This window comes from Lepisosteus platostomus, chromosome 10, assembly GCF_059453375.1.
Source record: "Lepisosteus platostomus isolate fLepPlt1 chromosome 10, fLepPlt1.hap1, whole genome shotgun sequence".
Lineage (NCBI taxonomy): Eukaryota > Metazoa > Chordata > Actinopteri > Semionotiformes > Lepisosteidae > Lepisosteus > Lepisosteus platostomus.
Window position 1 is genome coordinate 8,227,949 of NC_142620.1, and position 18,819 is coordinate 8,246,767.

At 44.6% G+C, this 18,819-nt stretch overlaps 2 protein-coding genes across 8 annotated transcripts in view; one reads left to right on the forward strand and one right to left on the reverse strand.

Moving 5' to 3' along the window:
- Positions 1 to 18,819, reverse strand: part of brf1b (BRF1 general transcription factor IIIB subunit b) — a 74,046-nt gene that overhangs the window by 37,287 nt on the left and 17,940 nt on the right. Inside the window, exons 7-12 of the mRNA XM_088647881.1 lie at positions 9,857 to 10,006; positions 7,570 to 7,663; positions 5,746 to 5,872; positions 4,838 to 4,877; positions 4,633 to 4,725; positions 3,012 to 3,293 (exon numbers count right to left, since the gene is read on the reverse strand). Coding sequence (XP_088504007.1) covers positions 3,012 to 3,293; positions 4,633 to 4,725; positions 4,838 to 4,877; positions 5,746 to 5,872; positions 7,570 to 7,663; positions 9,857 to 10,006 — 786 coding nt within the window. The remainder of the gene's footprint in view (positions 1 to 3,011; positions 3,294 to 4,632; positions 4,726 to 4,837; positions 4,878 to 5,745; positions 5,873 to 7,569; positions 7,664 to 9,856; positions 10,007 to 18,819) is intronic.
- On the forward strand, positions 13,690 to 18,270 carry btbd6b (BTB domain containing 6b). Of its 7 annotated transcripts, none has more exons than XM_088647888.1 (5): positions 13,690 to 13,839; positions 15,617 to 15,911; positions 16,307 to 16,397; positions 16,519 to 16,637; positions 16,822 to 18,270. In XM_088647888.1, exons 2-5 carry the CDS (start codon positions 15,706 to 15,708, stop codon positions 17,852 to 17,854), a joined length of 1,449 nt encoding a protein of 482 aa, XP_088504014.1. In that variant the 5' UTR covers positions 13,690 to 13,839; positions 15,617 to 15,705; the 3' UTR covers positions 17,855 to 18,270. The 7 variants fall into 7 exon arrangements, with proteins under 7 accessions (XP_088504014.1, XP_088504010.1, XP_088504015.1 ...); XM_088647884.1 differs by having other exon boundaries at positions 13,731 to 13,839; positions 15,114 to 15,911; XM_088647886.1 differs by lacking the exon at positions 13,690 to 13,839 and adding an exon at positions 13,877 to 15,488.

Below are 18,819 nucleotides of genomic sequence, written 5' to 3' on the forward strand. Positions count from 1 at the left end.
ATATTCGTTCTGTAAAGAGTTTTTATATTTACAGAGATCATCTAGCATTGAAAGAAAAAGATTATTCTTGTTGAAAGGTCAGCAATCACAAAGAACAGAACATTACCTGACTAATTATCTATGATGACAATACTTCTACTAGGCTATACCTAGATTAATAATCTACTAAATTTCCTCGCAGTTCTGTTAAAATATAGGCTATTTCAAATGTTTATAGAGCTTTTTTTAAACAAATATAACTTTAGAGAATAAACTAGAAATCCCTAACGTATGGTACAAAAAGTTACCTTTCATGAAGTAAACTTATGCTTTGGTGACTAAGGTTTTTTTTCCCCGAGCTGTACACTATAAAGACATCAAAAGCATCTTAATTCATGTACAAATAACACTAAATAATGTATTTAAAAGGTGTTCGGATTTTAAAAAGACCGTTGCCGAATGTGTTTGGTGTAAGATTAAATTCTTATTTTAGTGAGCTTTGAAGTCTGGAAAAGCTGCTGGTTTTTCTGGATGTCAACAAGAGTGCATGTTCATTTAATTACTAGGTGCTCTGCAATTACTGTCAACATCACCTTACAGGCACGAACTAAAGACCTCTGTTACTGCAGCAGACTGCAAGAGCCATTACCAAGTGCAGAGTGATGCTGGTGGCCAAAAACGGTAAAACCATCTTTACAATTCCAATTCAACAGCGATTATCCTTAATCAGCTGGCCACTCGTGCACTTTTTTTTCCCCCAGTACTGCCGTAGAGGAGATCCTGATTAAAGTATGATTTGGCGCGGTTTTCTTTCAATAACATGATAGGGTTGTGAAATAACAGTAAACAAAAAACCTTTTTTCTGCTCAATCCACAATTACCTTTGCCAGGAAGAGCACCTTTTTGATAACGAATGGATATAAAGCGTCAAGAGGGGAGAATGAAAAGTGTGTTAAACCTGTGCCTTAAAACTGAAACTTTTACTTAAGACTTTGAACTTTAAAGTCTTAAATAAAAAGTCTTACATTTTAAACATAAGGCCAGAGACCATCAATGTTTCTTTACAGTAATCTGGACTCAAAGTCAGTAACGCTATTCACCCCAGAGAATCTGAGGGAGACATGTGGCAGCAGCACTGACTGCACCAAGAGATACAAACCTCTTGTGTATGTTTGTGCACATACATATATACTGATTTAGCCATATCTATAAAGCATTTGAAAATAAAATGAAATAGAAATAGAAATAAACTCTAACAGAAACCATGAAAAATATAAACTAGATGCACTGCCCACTTAACAAAGCTCTCATTCATGGATGAAAGAAACAGAATTGAAAGAGGCCCTTCCTCATGATCTTCTGGTCCAGATGTGCCTTCAACCCAAATTCAACAAGCACAAATTACACAGCTGGAAGAGTGGACAGCTAATGACAAGGTACAACGCGCACCATAGGTTCAAAGACAGAGCTGGTGCTTTGAACATCCACAACTGAAATCCCCCTCAATTAGGAAAACCCATGGAAGTCTAGGGGCAGAGATCCACAGTGATGTACAGATTCCTAAAGAAACTTTTGGAGAGCCCTTGAACAGTACACACTGAGAATTTGTTTCTCTCCTTCTGATCCAGAGCTGCTCCTCTGAAAAAGAAACAAACTAAAATCTCTGATTTACGAACTACAGAAACAAGCTTATAGATAACTGATCAGTAAATTTAATTTAATCAGTACATTTGAATACAGAGGTCTGAAGTATTAATGGAGAGAGAACATTTTCCAACTTAATTCCTCCTAAAGCCTGTAGACAAAAGAATGCTGAGACTCTGCCAGAACATCTTTCAGCATTTGCTACTTTGGCAGGAGCGAGGGGAGAGCTCAGGAGGGGGAAAGTTTTCCTATCAGCTCTGTTCAATCAACGGTCTCCCACCACTACGCCAGTGGAGCAAAACTAGGCTCTCAACAGCAAGCAGGATCTGTGCACCTTCACCAGCAGATAGCAATGGACTCGCAGGGCCATTCAGCACAGCCCCCCACGAAGCAAAACCAGAAAACTGCGCTAACCTGCAAACAGGCAAAAGCGATGTCCAAGCATGAAAATGCACGCCCATAACATACAACATTAAGGTAGCATAATTCGCCTTAGCGCAACGCCGGTCTACAAACCTACACTTCTTTAACAGCCTTGGTTTGATTACATCTGACAACTTCTCTGAACACTAACAATGTTCTAACAAAAAAAAGGCACAACCCAAAGGACAGTCTAGCAACAACAAATCTGATTTTAAAAGCACGTTTTTATAGACGATGTAGGCAGCATTAAAGAGCGTCTTGCAGAGATACAAGTGGGGAGCTGCGTCAGCATGCAAAGGAACAAGTAAAGGTTTATTCCATGCTGAAAAGAGAAGAAAATAAACACAACGTTTCAGCTGTGGAGCCTCCACAAGCCGACGCATTGCGTTTACTTTCTTCTCTTTTCAGCATGGAATAAAAAAATGTACTTGTTCCTTTGCATCTTCCAGAGGTGTAGAGATCGTGGCGTTCTTCACCGCCCAGGCCCCCTCAGGAAAGCGAGCAGGATCAAGCTCATCGAGCAGAGTCCGGGGCAGAAGGCGGACACTTACAGCACGGGCTACACGCATGGTGCAGGTGTACCGGCGCGCTTCACCGCAATTCAGAAGCTATGTGTACACAGCCGCTAGCCAAGTACAAAACAGCAACGGCGTACTACAAGTCTCAGGGAGAGACGCATGTAACAGGTAGCGATACTGCTAAATGAAGCAAAACAAAGACACAGGGTACCAGTGAGCTGTGGGCTCTGCTCTTCCACATTCACGTCTGAGGTAAAACACCCTCGGTTCTATTTGATGGTGTGCTTGCATCACAATTATAACCAACTGTCAGTGCTACAGTTGGTAACAGAAGTATATTGAGTTTTTTTTAAAAAAAATATGGGTGTTTTTCCCTTAAAGGACGTACTGATTAGAACGTATTTCCTCTTGGTGCCTCACAAGTGTGACGAGCTCACACGGCCTCACCGTTCTCGTTCGCGGTGGCGATGCACTCCCTGAGGGACTCTGTGAGGCCCAGGCTGGCGGCGGTGGGCAGCGGGCCCAGCAGCGTGGCGAGGGGCAGCGGCTGCTTGGCGGGCGAGGCCTGGCCCGGCTCGCCCCCCGCGCCCGGCCCGCCGGACTGCGGGAGCACCTCGTGGCAGAAGTCCTTGCTCAGGTGCTGCGCCGCCGCCTCCAGCTCCTCGTCGTCGCGCTCGTCGTCCCCGGCGAGGCTGCTGGAGGCCAGCGAGAGGCTGTCGTCCTGGATGTCTGAAACGGCACAAGGGCGCACGCTGTAGCACTGACAGCTGGTTAGTGCCGCGCCGCGCGCCGCTGTGTCCGGGGTCTGGCGAGGCTGTGGAACTCACACGGTGGCCATTGTGGGACAGCAGTACTACCATGCATGACAAAGGATGCACTACACAAGGCTGTGGCAACTGCACGGAGGTTTATAGGATGTAATTGACCATCCATCGGTGAGATTCACACCATCCGCTGTCGCAATAAAGCCCAGTCCATCACTCCGGATCCCATCCATCCTGGCTACAAACTGTTCTCTCTGCGCTCTGGCAAGCGGTACCGCGCTGTTAAAGCACAAACCACTCAAAAACAGCTCCTACCCTACTGCAGTGCGCATCCTTAACAGCTGACTGCAGTGCCTCAGAACTCAATGTACCTCTGCACTATGCACTTTTTTGCATGGACTGTTTTGTTCCCCACTACTACATATTTATTGTTCTCCGCAACACATTTATTGTTCCTGTTGTTATTTATTATGTTCGTAATGGACTGTCTATGTTGTGTGGTGTTGTCCGTTGTCCTGTGCCGTATACTGCATGGTGCGCAAACAAGAACTCCAATGTACATATACATGAACGTACAGACAGCAATAAACTCTACTCCGTTATAGACATCCTGCATGTTGGCCGAACATGTCAAAATGCACACGCATAGCTCGGTGTAGTTTGACGAGCGAGAAAAGGTTTTATTTGCGTCCCATCCAGTAAATTCCTGCAAGAACTGATCTTTTCTGACCGGATGGGGTGATAATAGGTGGCAAAAGGGGATAAAATAGGAAGAAAAACCAAACTAAATTGTTTTTGTCTGCACTAGAAAAAATAAACTGACATCCAAACAAGGGCATTCCAAATATTTCAAAAGATATACTTACATACTTATTAAAATCAAGGAGAGGGGATTTTATTAATTGCATCACTGAATGCCTCATCAGATGCTATTGTGTTGTACAACGGCCTCTGATGGGGAGCCTGGCATGACGTGACGTTTCATCACTTAGGGGTTCGTTTTTGCAATGTTTATTTTAATTAATGCATATTCTTGGTTTAGGCTGACAGTCTGGGGTGGTAAAACAAATGTTTTATCATAGACAAAAGCTTAAAATTAAAAAAATGACTCCACTTTAGAGACAGATGCACAATAAACAATTTAAAAATGCAGAACTAATTTTGCTACAGAGTTAGGTCATTCCAGACTAGACCCATCAGATACAGTGATTAGCTGATGACATCATGTTCCTTATGTGTAAACTGAGGGATGTTTTAAAGAAACAGCAGGTGCTCAACAGAGTCAGATTGTAAATTCTCTGTACCTTCCTTCGCATATGATGCGTAGAGCCCTTTCAACCTGGGACGGCTGTTCTCAAGTTCTGTCTCAATTTCATCTTGGTAACCTGATATTTCACCTGCGGGATTTAAAAAAAAAAAAGAATAATGAAGCCCATCATCACAAACTTGCACATGATTTGTAATTAGCTTCAATGAGGAACACAAGATTAAATGGAAAATAATAAATACCTTCCACTTCATCTAGTTTCTTCGCCAGTTCATGCTCAAGCTAAGAAAACAGTAAAAAGAAACAGTAAAAAAAAGAAACAGCACAAACGGTTTGTCCTAACAGTTTGTCTAGCATTGATGGTAATAACTGGTAATAATAACCCTTATACACAGATAGTGCTTTTCTGGACACTCCACTCAAAGCACTTTGCTGATAACGAGGACTCCCTTCCACCACCACTGATGTGCACCCCCACCTGGATGAAGAAAAGGCATAGTGCGCCAGTACGGTCACCACACATCAGCTCTCAGTGGAGAGGACAACAGAGTACTGAGGCCAACTCAGATGGGGATTATAAGGAGGCCATGAGCTGTAAAGGCCAGGGGGAAATTTGGCCAGGACATGAGAAATGCTCTGGGATTTTTAATGACCACAGAGAGTCAGGACCTTGGTTTTAAGTATCATCCAAAGGACGGCGCCTTTTTTTACAGATATGGTGTCCCCATCTACACTAGACCGCACGCTGAGCGCCCCCTGCTGGTATCACTTACACCTCTTCCAGCAGCAACCCCAACTATCCCAGGACGTCTCCCATCCAGGTACTGGCTAGGCTCACTCCTGCTTAGTTTTAGTGGCTTGGTGATATACTGTAGCTGCTGGCTATATAATACAGAGAAGTCGCACTGTACTGTAAAAAATATATAAAATTGCAATCAGACTGAATTCTGTTTTGTATGAAGATGGCTGGAAGGCATGCTTGTACAGTTCACTGCCCTTTCTCCACCCCCCCCGAGATTCCTGACTGAGAAAACAGCTGATTTTTGTTAACCAAAAAAAGCAGTAATTCAAATGATAGACTTGAGGGGCCCAAACAATGCGTGTTCAGACACCTCAAATACTTGTGCGAGCACAGAGCAGAATACTATACCTGCTGGAGTTTAACTTTTCTCTGTCCGGCCGTAAATGAAGGAGGATCACATTCCTGCTCCAGGTCTACCTTCATGAACTCACTGATGGTTAGCTGGCTTGTAGGAGTATCTTCAAATTCCGTTAGCCTTTGAGACAAATTTTTAAAGACAAAAACGACCATCAACTCGTCTTCCAGCCACTTTGTTTAGCAAGACAAACTCGCATGTTAAAAAGATGCATTTATTACATTTGAAACAGCCCACAAACACTGAAGCTTTTTGTTCAGAATGGATATCTCACAGCAAAAACGAAAGGCTGAGATATTACAGGATTGCGAGAAGAAAATATATGTATTATTATTAGAGAACTGAGATCAAGTACAGACTCACAAGAAGCTACCCATACAGAACTGAACTAAAACAAATCAGAGCTTCAGTTTTGCCACAGAAATGCAAGTAAATTACAGGACTAATGACGGCAACAGAAGAATTCCCCCTTGACATTTTCTTTTCCTAATGAAGTACTTAAAATCAATAATTCAAAGGCTTGACATATGATACACCAGTATTTAATACTGGCACCTAAATGAAACAACTGTCACTTTCGTGTGACAAAAAAATGTGCAAAGAAGGCCAAAGAGAGAACCTGGGCAGAAAGCCAAGCCTCCATCAAGGGAAGAAGTTTTACGCTGACAAGGAAACCGATACACCATCCCCCCCGGCGTGCCAAACCAGAAGGTGCCTCCAAACGACTCCAGCAAATTCACGCTGAGCTACAACGCATGGATCTCCGCTTCCTCAGTCGGCCGCTCAGAACTACCGGAGCGACCGTGCAAAGGCAGCCAACCTGGGCTGGCCGGCCAGCCTTCCTGAAGGAAGGTCCTCCTTGTCCCCGGGCACTTCGGTATTCCCCGCACAAAAACACAAGGAAGTGTACAGACAACGGGAGACTGCCTGGCCCTCCGTGTCCAGGCCTAGCATGTCCGCCAGCTAGTGGCTCATCAACCTGAGGACCTCGTCCAGCCGTATAATGAGAGCAACCAGGGCGTAGCTTCAATAACGGGGCTGTGTGGCTTGTTGCAGAGTCCCATAACCTGGTGTGTAACAACCTGCCTCCTGTTCTCAATTATAAACTTCCCCTCTGTTAGCTTCCCAAAAGGTGACAGCCTACAGTGAATCGAGGAGGCTTTGCTGCTTGTGTTCGGAGAACAGGCAACCAAGCACTATAAGGTATAGTGGGGCAGGCAGGCCATTGCACATCTGATAAAAATGATGGTCCTGCATCAACTAACATGGTGGCCTGACCCTTGGCAAAATCGTATGAGCTACTGCTCTGACAGAGGTGGAACCGGGGATATTTTGTCAACAACCAAAGCTTGTTCAATTTTTACACCAGCAACAGGCCCTAACGTATCAGGAGAAGCATGGCCCATCACATAAACTGCTCCTGCTCAAAAACTGTTCATTATTCAAGGCTTTATGGGATAAGTCTAGGACCTAACAAAACAAACAGATATGAAACACAGGGTTCCTACATGAACCAGGATGGCTGCCTCTGCCTGTTTGCTTTTCTTCATTGTCATCATAGGGCCTGTAACTCTTAACACCCGCTGTGTGAAGACCATTAGTGAATTAACAACATTTGAGGGTCATGCCAGTAACAGACAATTTTCAGAAAATACTTCTAATGAGAAGTCTACAACTCACAGAAATGATTAACCTGAAACTTCCTGAGCTGCCACACACATTGCTCAAGGTAGCTTCAATCCCCTGTAAAGCACTCGCTCCAAAAATGAATATGAAGGTTTAGTGGGTCTGTCCCAATGTGACCGTGCCCCTCTTACCTCTTTCGTAGTGTGGCCTCACAGACTTTGACCACTCCTATGACTTCTTTAACTGTGCGACGGAAATCATGCATCCTGGCAGCAACGAGGAGGGCTGAGGAAACAACACAACAGCACATTTTAAGCTTCTGGCTCACACAAACACTACACGCATTTAAAATGACCTTTTGCAAACCAACATTTTTTTAGGAAAATCTACACATATTACCAGAATCTACTACCATACAGCAACTTGAAATACAGTATAAACAACTTCCTGGTAAAGGATTAATACATGCAGTGCAATGCTCTGCATTGATCATTTAGTAACAAACACTACACTTAACATCACAAAGACCTGAAACTGATGAGAACATGAATTCCAGGTTAAATTCCAGTGGTACTAACAACATTAAGAAATAAATTAGTCTGAGGAATTAGCACGTTTGCACCCTTCCATCCAGAGTTTATTTGGAATTAAAGCGCTTGAGAGTAGTACGATCGGACAACTCTGTGATCAAGGACATTCGGCGCCAAACAAACAGGCTATTGCACATCACACTGCAACTGCTACTTAAGTGTGCCTGCCCTCTTTCATGTGTTAAACCTAATTTTTACAATCAAAAGACATCCTTGTCTTGGCCAGCAGCTCGCATGTGGAAAATAACTTCAACCTTAATAACTGCATTTTCTTGTGACCATACGTTTTTTTCTGCAAAAAAGCATATGAAACTGCTTATTTAAGAAGCAAGACTGAAATGGAGTTCACACTCGCAAAACCTCAGCACCGCCACAGGCACAACACAGATTGCTAGTATTAAGTCTGGCTATTAAGTGTCTTCATACTGGGATAGAGCAGTGAACTCTTAATTAACGCATTGATTATGGAGTGTTCTAAAACGTCCTCATCTGCGCTTACTCGTTAGTGAAATGATGCATCAGATTAGAACCTGGTTTGAAGTCTCCTGTTGCTGATTTGCAATGGGCCCATTAAAATCAGTAAGACAATGCACTTCTTCAATGGAACCATGGTATTAATGTAAGCCTGCACACTTTCTGCTTCAATGTTCACACTTCTAAATCAAATTGGAAGCATGCCTATTGCCCTCAAGTGCTTCCTCAAATACTGACCATTTCCCCTCTGAAGTGGGAGTTTGACCACATTCCAGTGTCTCCTCACACTCAGTCAAGTTCTTTAACGATGCCTATATGTAGCAAGTGTGTCAAGCAAGAGAGATTTTGCTGCTGATGCCAATATCACAACAGTAAAACAATCCCGGCACAACCCCTGAAATGCTTAGTTTTGAACAAAAAAAATCGCAAACAGAAACAGAAGCCTGAATTAAAACACTCTTCACTGAGTTCAATGCATTCCATAAAAAATGCATAGAGCTGAGTTAATGATATATGCATTTCAACCACTAAATTGTAATAGAAACAAAGCATGTATTTCCTGTTAAGTGTAATATTTTGCCATCAAAGTCAAACTTGGTCTTCATTTGCTATTGACCATGACCAGGGGCCGTAAATGGAAACTAAACTGCAGGGTGAGAACAGGAAGCCTGTCTTTGCTCAAAGGTTAGGGGGTGTAGGGAACAATGCGGCCAGTTATTTTGTGGCTGCTGAAACCTGTTGTTTGCAACTTAAAAATCAGTCCCTTCCTTATCCCCAGAAGGAGTTCATGTTGTTAATGCATTACATAAGCTGCTTGCATTCTAGTCATGTTTGTAAGCACACTGAACTACAAAGAGCCCAAGATGCCCTTACTGCAGTCTAAAAGCCCTTCTACTGAGGACGTTTGTTTGTCCAGACAAACTCATTTTTTAGGTTATTTTGGGCATCACTCCACAACACACAAAAAACAGCAAAACAAACCTTTTAGTTGGATTAGGAAATTGGTAGGTGTACGCTTGTATCTGTTCTATATTCCATTACGTCCATTGTACAACAGGACCAGGCTAGGCGACATCTAAAATCTAATCTTGCTCCACTACTCTACAGAGGGTGGAGGGTAGTAGAGGAGTTTACTGCCATGTGTACCTGTACACTGGAATTCTTATTCGTGCTGATCTCTCAGGATATGCTCAGTACAGCAGACAACACCACACAATGTAGGCAGTACTTTATTATTTTTAACAGAATAAATAATAACAACAGGAACAATAAATATGTAGCAGTGATGTTAATATCTGACTTATTAACTAATATTTCATATCTGACTGATGACAGACTTATTTTAAGGGGTCACATGTTGCCCCTGAGGGGGGGGGGTAGGAGAAACGGGGTGAAGCGGGGGCAGATACTGTACCTGCACCACACAGCCCCGACGGCCTGCGCCCCGTGTGCATCCAGTCCCTCTTCATCCTCTGGAGGAGCCGGAGCGCGGTCATGGACACCTCGTGGTTCTTGTCGCCGAACTCCAGCATGTGGGCGAACCGGGGGATATACAGGCAGGGGTCTGGAGGCACGGAACAGCGGAGGGGAGTCAATTCACGGGGGAACCGGCTCGCCTCCGCCGCGGTTACGAACGGCACAATGGGAACCATGGAAAGGATCATCTTTAAATAAGCCAGAAGGCGTTCGGCCACTCTCGCTGGTGCTGTCGCCGTGGGTTAACACGGCACCCAGTCGGAAAACACGCCACGGAGATTTACAAACAAGAACGGTTCAAAGAGTATTTGGTCTCCGAGGCAGAAAGTCAAAGCATAACTTCAGATACAAAGCACTCGTGATAGAGCGCCCAGACTATAAAACCTTCACCCTGAATATCTGGGTTGAGATTAAATGAACTCACAAAAAACAGAGCACCCTTACTTACTGGGGGCTCTGTCTCACATAATGTCAGCCTGACATACAGAACACTGTGGTGTTCCAAAAAAAACTATTTCAACACTTAAATAAAGTACACGCTATCAATGCTTTTAGTTCAGGTGGGTAGCTGCTTCAGCATGCGTAGTCTGCAAAGGAACAAGTAATAGGCTTATTCCATGCTGAAAAGAGAAGAGAGAAAACAACTTTTTGACTGTGAAACCTTCTTCAGGTGTCTCACCTGAAGAAGGTTTCACAGCCAAAATGTTGTGTTTTCTCTCTTCTCTTTTCAGCATGGAATAAACCTATTACTTACAGTATCAATGCTTTTATGTGCCTTGCACCATTGAGAATGGGTATTCTGTCAGAAGAAAATGAAATTCCAATTTATATTTATTCTAAGCAATTTCATGGTGTTAAACAACACTCAAAAAATTAATGTCTAAATTGATGTAATCTAAATCTTTTGCACCACAGACTAATATTTGAAAAATCTTCAGAGAAAGCATTTTGAAACACCCATTACCTATCTGCAAAATTAGGCTATTACGTTTCTTTGCTTGTTTCAGGCGCCGACTTATAAAACAATTAATGATGGAAAACCTCCCAGTGTCACCTCACTAATTCTCAATTTCAGCATCTTCTCTAGCTTTCTGATTGCTTAACCAAAGAACTGCACTGGCAGGACTCAGGATTAACTGCTGTTCAGACCCAAGTGTATTTCCTAGGCAAAAGTCAGAAAACAGGAAGAATTCCTATTAGAACTGCTATTACTGAAATGTACAAAACCCGGCCCAATTAATACCCAGATGGTGCAAGCTTCACAGGAAATGCCACTATTCAGTGGCCTGGCAAGTGGTAAAAGGAAGAAAAGACCTGACCGAAAACCCAGCACAAGACTGAGCCCCAAATGAACAGTACAAAAGATGCATTGTTCAACCTGGTTGGCGCCTTCAGAGAAACTCTTTTCCCACAAATGTATATATAAGCATGAGTGTGGACCTGTATAAGCTAGAATGTAAAAGTCTAAGTGGAGAAATATTTTAAAGGGTTACACGTTGCCCGTGATCATAGGAGCAGTTAGTCTAAACATTCTATATAAATATGTAGCGCAAGACAAAAGTACTCTCCGTGCTGTATTTTTTTTTAAAACTGATTTTATATCACTTCACAAACTGCATTTTGTACAGGTTTTTTTGCAGAAAGGGGAATAAACACCTAATGAACTGCAAATGACAAATCTCATCCAAGGTTTTCAACAACAACAATCAAAAAAGGGGTAAAAGGGTCATCAAAGGTGCACCTCCTAGTTAGTATTTGAACGCAAGAACATTTGCAACAAGAGACTTTTCAGCCTGTCTGGCCCTTTTGGTAGAGAACTGATCCAAGGATCTCACCCAGCCATTTCCTAGAAGTCAGAGTCTCAGCTTCAACAACATGGCCCAGTAGCTTGTTCCCTTCTCCCACAACTCTTTGGGTGAAGACACGGCCCCCTGTTCTTGGGCCTAAATACACTTTTATGTAGTTTCCACCACATTTTTGAAGATTTATGTATATGCTGTGCTCTTTACAATCTATTATTCTGCGTATAAATACTCCAATGTTTTTTAATCCTTATATACATTATAAAGAAGATAAATGAACGTCTTGATTTTTAAAAACAATATTTACTAAAGTCTTGTTTCAACATATTTAGATACAATCTGTTTAACAGCCCCACAGTGGGGAAACAAATGTCAAGTGCTTTAATGGACATTAATCTTCAAAAGCTCTTGATTCCTACAAGTCATGGGAAACAAATGCCTTTTAAATTCAGTACTCAATTTGTGCCATAAAGTCCTTCAGTCTGCTGGCTGTCAGATTCAACCCATTTCAATCAAAAGATCATGAAATATTACTCCAAAGGCAAACTTTGAAACATTAGAACAGAGAGATCATGCTGACACAGGTTACAAACAGTAAAGGAAACCCTCTTTCTGGAGTCGTTTTTTTCCTCAAAGCAGTTACAATCAAACTGTTATCATTTTACAACTTCAGTTGGGAACGGTCTCTCTAGCCAGTAAACAAATCAGGTAAGATTCAGGTATGGTGAAATTCACAAAAGAAGCTTAGATCCACAGGTCTTAGTTCTACATCTTAACACGGTATTAAGGAAAAAAGTCCTCTTGACCTTGAAACATGACCTGCTGTGGAGGGATGTGATATTACTGAGACACTGGGCCAACAAACTACACTGTATAACTAGAACTTGTGCAGTGAAGGTGCTGTAGCTACATAACTTATTCTTAAAGCAATGGATAAGGGGCTCATGCACCTTAATGCATCCTTACATGAGTTGCAGCTTTTCTATTAACTCATTCGATTCTTAACATTAGTAAAATAAACTCAACGTATTATTAATAAACGAGCAACTAGCTGATGAAATAAAACCTTTGCTCCGCTAACAAAAAACAGGTATCACACAGACTCAGCATCGCCTCTCTGAAATCAAAATGATTTTAAACAAGCACTGAAACAACCGGCCTGCATTTTTATTCTCCAGCCCCCCTGTTAAGTTTTAAGACGGTGACGGCGGCACCATCTGAGCATTCTCCGTAGGGTGTCCCGTGCCAGTCTGATTCACAGTTTACCACAGATCCAAAATGTGGACTCGATACTGAGATATTAATGAAATCCAGGTCTGACTCCCAGTTAAAGAGGTTAGTCATAGCAGCCTGCAGCAAGAGATATGCTGCTCTACAGCTCTAAAAATCAGCAGTGACGAAAAATGGGGCTAAACAGCTCTTTAGTGCAGACACAAAGAGGGCAGAATAATGAAAGGCTTTTCAGTAAATCCATCACCCTTGCAGGCTATCAATTATCAGCAGGGGACACCCGTAGCGTCACGAAGGCTTGAGTGAAACACGCACATTGCTTTAGACCACAGCAGAAAACCCAACTCTTAACCTATAAACTATAAACCAATTAAGAAACAAATGAATAAATTCTCGATAACTGTCCTCATGAACCGCTACTCTTGGTTATGTACGTAGTTCCAAGCAATCGTTTTGGTCACACCGTACTGCTTTCTAAGTAACAGGCAAATCATATCTAAATAAATTTAAGCCTACCGCCTAAAAATGAGAGAATAACAGCCAGCAACAAAAGTTGGGGTGGGTGGGGGATGCTGCACGATTAAATTAGTAAACCCCACACACGTTTAAACAAGGGGACAAATATATATTGCCTTTTTTACCGCATTAAACCTTGAAGAACCGAGGAGGACCATGAGACAGTAGGCATCTGCGTTTCGCGGCGCTAGAGCCCTCTGCTGGGGAGCCGGGAGTCCAGCCTGGAAACTCGACTCCTGCGTTAAGCCCAGCCCCCTCTCCTCATTCCCATTCCCAGATTTAACATGGCTCCTGGCTCCAAGGAGGCTTCCCACAACACAACTTAACGTCTTTTTTTTTTCCTGTGTAAACGGACACCCTTTAACGCAGCCAGGTAATTGTCTACGCGTTTTCGGCCTTTTGTTTTTCGACGGAGTCGAAATCGCTGAGGATTAAACCTCGCGGTTCGGCGACCACCCGGGTCCAGCTGCTGAGCAGATTAGGAAAGCGACCTGCGATGCGATGTCTATTCTGTATGCACTTCGACACACACACTGTTCAGATGTCCTCGTATTGTTAGATTTGAGCTTCAGATGTGTTTTTCAGAAGCTAGCGAGTAGTTGCCAACTATCGATTCAATGTCAGGTCAAACAATATCGGCGCTTCTTTCAAAAAAAAAAGATAAAGTCGCGTAATAATTACGCACCGCTGCTCGCCTCTGTTTACTTCGTGAATCCTTAATTAAAAGGCGCCCGCTGGTTGAGTCGTTTCAACAGAAACGCGTTTAAAAATGAGCTGGAGCACGGATTAGATAGTGGAAGTTATCTTAATTATGTAATTAGAGCTGGACTTTTATATATTATGAGGTGGCGGAAGTTAACGACTTGGCACCCGAACTGGCTTGGTGAGGAACTGGGGGTCTTCGAAGAAGTGTGTGTGTGTGGGAGGTCCGTAGAGGTTTTTTTTTACTACTTCAGATCCTGAATTACAGTTCTAGCATCCTAAACATCGGTTTTATATATGTTTTTTTTAAAAGCTTCATGGGGTACGCGGGCGCAAAAATAATAGACTTGAAAGGCAAGACCAGACCCCTCCATCTTCCTCTCCCTTCTCCTCTGTATATACTTTGCAAACCACAAAAAAAAAAAGAGGGAGGGAGAGCAATAAAAATGACGGTAGTTTCTGGCTGTGAACCCGGGCGGCTGTGGAGGTGACGACGCGAAACTGCGTTTCTAAAACTCCGGGGCGGAGGAGAGAAAGAGCTACCCGGTGCGTCCTTTACCCCCCTCTCTCTCGGTGCAACTTGTGGTGCTGGGAGGAGGAGGAGGCGGCCCGGCTCGGCTGGGGGAGGTGCCCTGGGGGGCCACTGACGTGAAAGGCATCGGGAAAGTTGATTTGTTAACAGAAAAGGCTGGGCGTCCGCACGGATTAAACAGAAATAAACTACCGGGGACGGAGAGAAAAAGCCACAGACCCCGCTCTTGTTGTTTATTCGCGAACGTTATCTGCGGGACGGCGGCCGGAGTCCGAAGTCGTCGTCGTCGTCTTTTTTTTTCCTCTCCTCCTTCCTGGGATATGCAGCATCCGCTTTCGCCGCACATCTGTCGCTCAAGCAGGATACCGGCGGAGGAGCCCTTCTCGTTTAAAATTTCTTCCCCTTTCTCGAAGAGATCCAGTTTGGAACGGGAGGAGGAGGAGGAGCAGGAGCAGGAAGGGGTCGCGGAGGAGTGAAGGAAAATAAAAGCAAAAAAAAAAACCACACGCAGCAAAACATGGTTTCCAAAACCGGACTGTTTCGCTTCGGAAAAAGAAATCACGGAGAGAACGGAAAGGACAACCCCGCTCTAAAGTAAATGAATGCCGGAATAATCGCTGGAAGGTTATTTTAATGTTGCTGTTCAACTACATACAGGGTTGGTAACCCACTTACTGTACTGTGAAATGCAAGGATATAATTTGCTTTGAAATACGCAGAGCTACATCCCTGGGGTGGGAAACTACGTCCTCGGGGTGCAGTTACCTGGATTCGTTCTATACAAAAAGGTCCATTAGACGTCACGTATAAACGCCTTTTAAAAAATTTCTTTCGATTGATCTGCTGATGCCAGAAGCTCCAGAGTGCCTTCATGGCAGGATCATGAAGTGTTTGACTTTCTTCCTTTTACTTCCAGAAACCTTGAAAAAGTCAAAGAGGAGTGTGAAACACCCCAGCAGGCTGCCAGCATGCTATGAGATCGTTACCCTCTCGCTCAAGGAGAAGATGGCTGCAGAACTGTACCCTGCCAGCGCAAACACCAATATCCCCAACAGCAACGGCACTACGGTGACTGCCCCCAGCAAGAAGAGCGTCGTCCAGGTCTGCCAGGCGGTGACCGCCTCCGCCACTCACGCCACCCAGCAGAACATCAGCAACAACAACGTCGAGGCGGCGAGTTGGCAGTGTTCGCACCCCACGCTCAGAGAGAGGTAACCGCCAGAGTTTGGACCCGGGAGAGACCGAGAATCAGACCTCCCCCCCCACCCAACCCAACCCCCGTCCCCCTGTCCCACCGCTGCCTTTTTTTTTTGTGTGTGTTGCATTTTCTCCATTTAAAAACAAAAACGCGCGTCTTTAAAATGGAGAAGTAAAACCGAGAAAGTGGGGGGTGCGAGGAGTCCTGTGCGTTTATCCCGGGCCTAGGTGCAGTGCAGATGTAGCCTTAGTTTGACACAGCCCGTAGCATGGAGGGTACCGAGGGCTGAGAGGAAGTGTGGTGTTCAAGAGTCACTGGCGATTCGCAACACATTAAATTGTAGGGGGGGTGTAAGAGCTTTTAAGATAAAGGTGTTAGGTTTTGATTTGTTGTGGTTCTCCTTTCCAGGAATGCCTTAATGTTCAACAACGAACTCATGGCGGATGTACATTTTATAGTTGGACCTACAGGTGCCTCGCAAAGAGTGCCTGCACACAAGGTGAGGTTCAGCGTCTTTAAAACCTGAAGGTTTTTTTTTTTACATATATATACATAAGCGTCGAACTACCAACCGGGCGAACTGAACGCGATTTTCTTTTTCTCCCCTCCCTCCCCTTCAGTACGTGCTGGCAGTCGGCAGCTCGGTTTTCTGCGCGATGTTTTATGGCGACCTCGCCGAAGGAAAATCAGAAATTCATATCCCAGACGTGGAACCCGCTGCTTTCCTTATTCTTTTGAAGTAAGTTTCACAGCACCGCTTTGGCTCGACAGCGCGGTGGAGCTGGGGATATAAATGTACCGCTGGTGCCCCGCCATTTCTGTTTTTGAGCCCTTCTAGGGCCACGACCTTGCGGTAAAGAAACGATCCGTTAAAATTACGCGGGAGGTAAGCGGCTCTTTTCTTTTTCTCCTTCTCGTCTCAGATACATGTACAGCGATGAAATTGACCTGGAAGCTGACACGGTGCTGGCCACTCTGTATGCTGCCAAGAAATACATCGTACCGGCTCTGGCCAAGGCGTGTGTGAATTTCCTGGAGACCAGCCTGGAGGCCAAGAACGCCTGCGTGCTGCTGTCCCAGAGCAGGCTGTTTGAGGAGCCCGAGCTGACCCAGCGCTGCTGGGAGGTCATCGACGCCCAGGCCGAGCTGGCGCTCAAATCCGAGGGCTTCTGCGAAATCGACCAGCAGACCCTGGAGATCATCCTGACGCGGGAGACGCTGAACACGAAGGAGGCGGTGGTCTTCGAGGCCGTTCTGAGCTGGGCGGTGGCCGAGTGCAAGAGGCAGGGGCTGGGCGTCACCACGCGGAACAAGCGCGGCGTGCTGGGCAAGGCCCTGTACCTGGTGAGGATACCCACCATGACGCTGGAGGAGTTCGCCAACGGGGCGGCCCAGTCGGACATCCTGACGCTGGAAGAGACGCACAGCATCTTCCTGTGGTACACGGCCTCCAACAAGCCCAAGCTGGAGTTCCCGCTGACCAAGAGGAAAGGCCTGGCGCCGCAGAGGTGCCACAGGTTCCAGTCCTCCGCCTACCGCAGCAACCAGTGGAGATACCGCGGGCGCTGCGACAGCATCCAGTTCGCCGTGGACAAGCGCATCTTCATCGCGGGGCTGGGGCTGTACGGCTCCAGCGGCGGGAAGGCCGAGTACAGCGTCAAGATCGAGCTCAAGCGCCAGGGGGCCACGCTGGCCCAGAACCTGACCAAGTTCGTTTCGGACGGCTCGAGCAGCACCTTCCCCGTGTGGTTCGAGCACCCCGTGCAGGTGGAGCACGACACCTTCTACACGGTCAGCGCCATCTTGGACGGCAACGAGCTGAGCTACTTTGGGCAGGAGGGGATGACGGAGGTTCAGTGCGGGAAAGTGACGTTCCAGTTCCAGTGCTCTTCGGACAGCACCAACGGCACAGGCGTGCAGGGGGGGCAGATACCCGAACTCGTCTTCTACGCATGAGCTGCACCCCCCCCATACCCGCCTCTTAACTGCATTCCACTACTGCTAGTCAAGCACATGGAAGAGTCCAGCAAACTCTGCCTTCTAATAATGTAGCAACGAGGAATACGCGACACTAAAAGCCTGTTAGCTGTTCGACAGACTGTCCAACCTTAAGTGAAGGAATGCTCTTCGGATTTATTTATTAAAACGGTTGACTTAATTATTAATACTGCAGCATGCAGTTGTCTGTAAAAAAAAAAAAAATAATTGTATGGCACTGCCAGCGGGCGATTGCCTGTAGTGCTTTGTGGTTTTGTACATAAAAATAATGCTGTTTTGTTTACAGCTTGAAGCTGATCAACAAACAAAGTTCTGTATTAGAGCGCAGCTTACTTAATCTGCAGATTATATAAAAAGAAGGTTTGTGACTAAAATTTCAGGTGTTATTGCTTTTTATAACCTCAGGGATGGAAAACACTAAGGCAAAGCAAGAAATTTTAGAATCCACGAATTGGCGTATTATAAACCCATGCAAACAGGTTATAAGCAGAGGTTTGATTGTCATGTCTAAGGACAACAAACAAACGTGATATAAAATGCAAAAAGACTACTTTTAAACCAAGGAGACGACGAGAAGAGATAAGGAGAAAACAGTAGCTAAAATACAACTCGGAAATTTCATGGCAATGTATAAATTGAAGGTCTTGAATATACAGGAAACAGAGATGGTAAACCTTAAAGACCATTTCCTTACAGAGAAGTCCCAGTGTAGGACACTAAGGACCTGAATTTCCAGACAGTTACATAGTGCCCTCTAGCCAGCATCCACTGTACTACAAGTCAATAGAGAGTACACACCAACCACCCCCTTTCACCATTACCTTTATTACATTATCTCAAGTTTCATATTAGAAATTAGATTTTTGGCCCTAGCGCATATACTTCAAATTGATCAAACATCATCTGAGAAAGCCTTCTGCTGT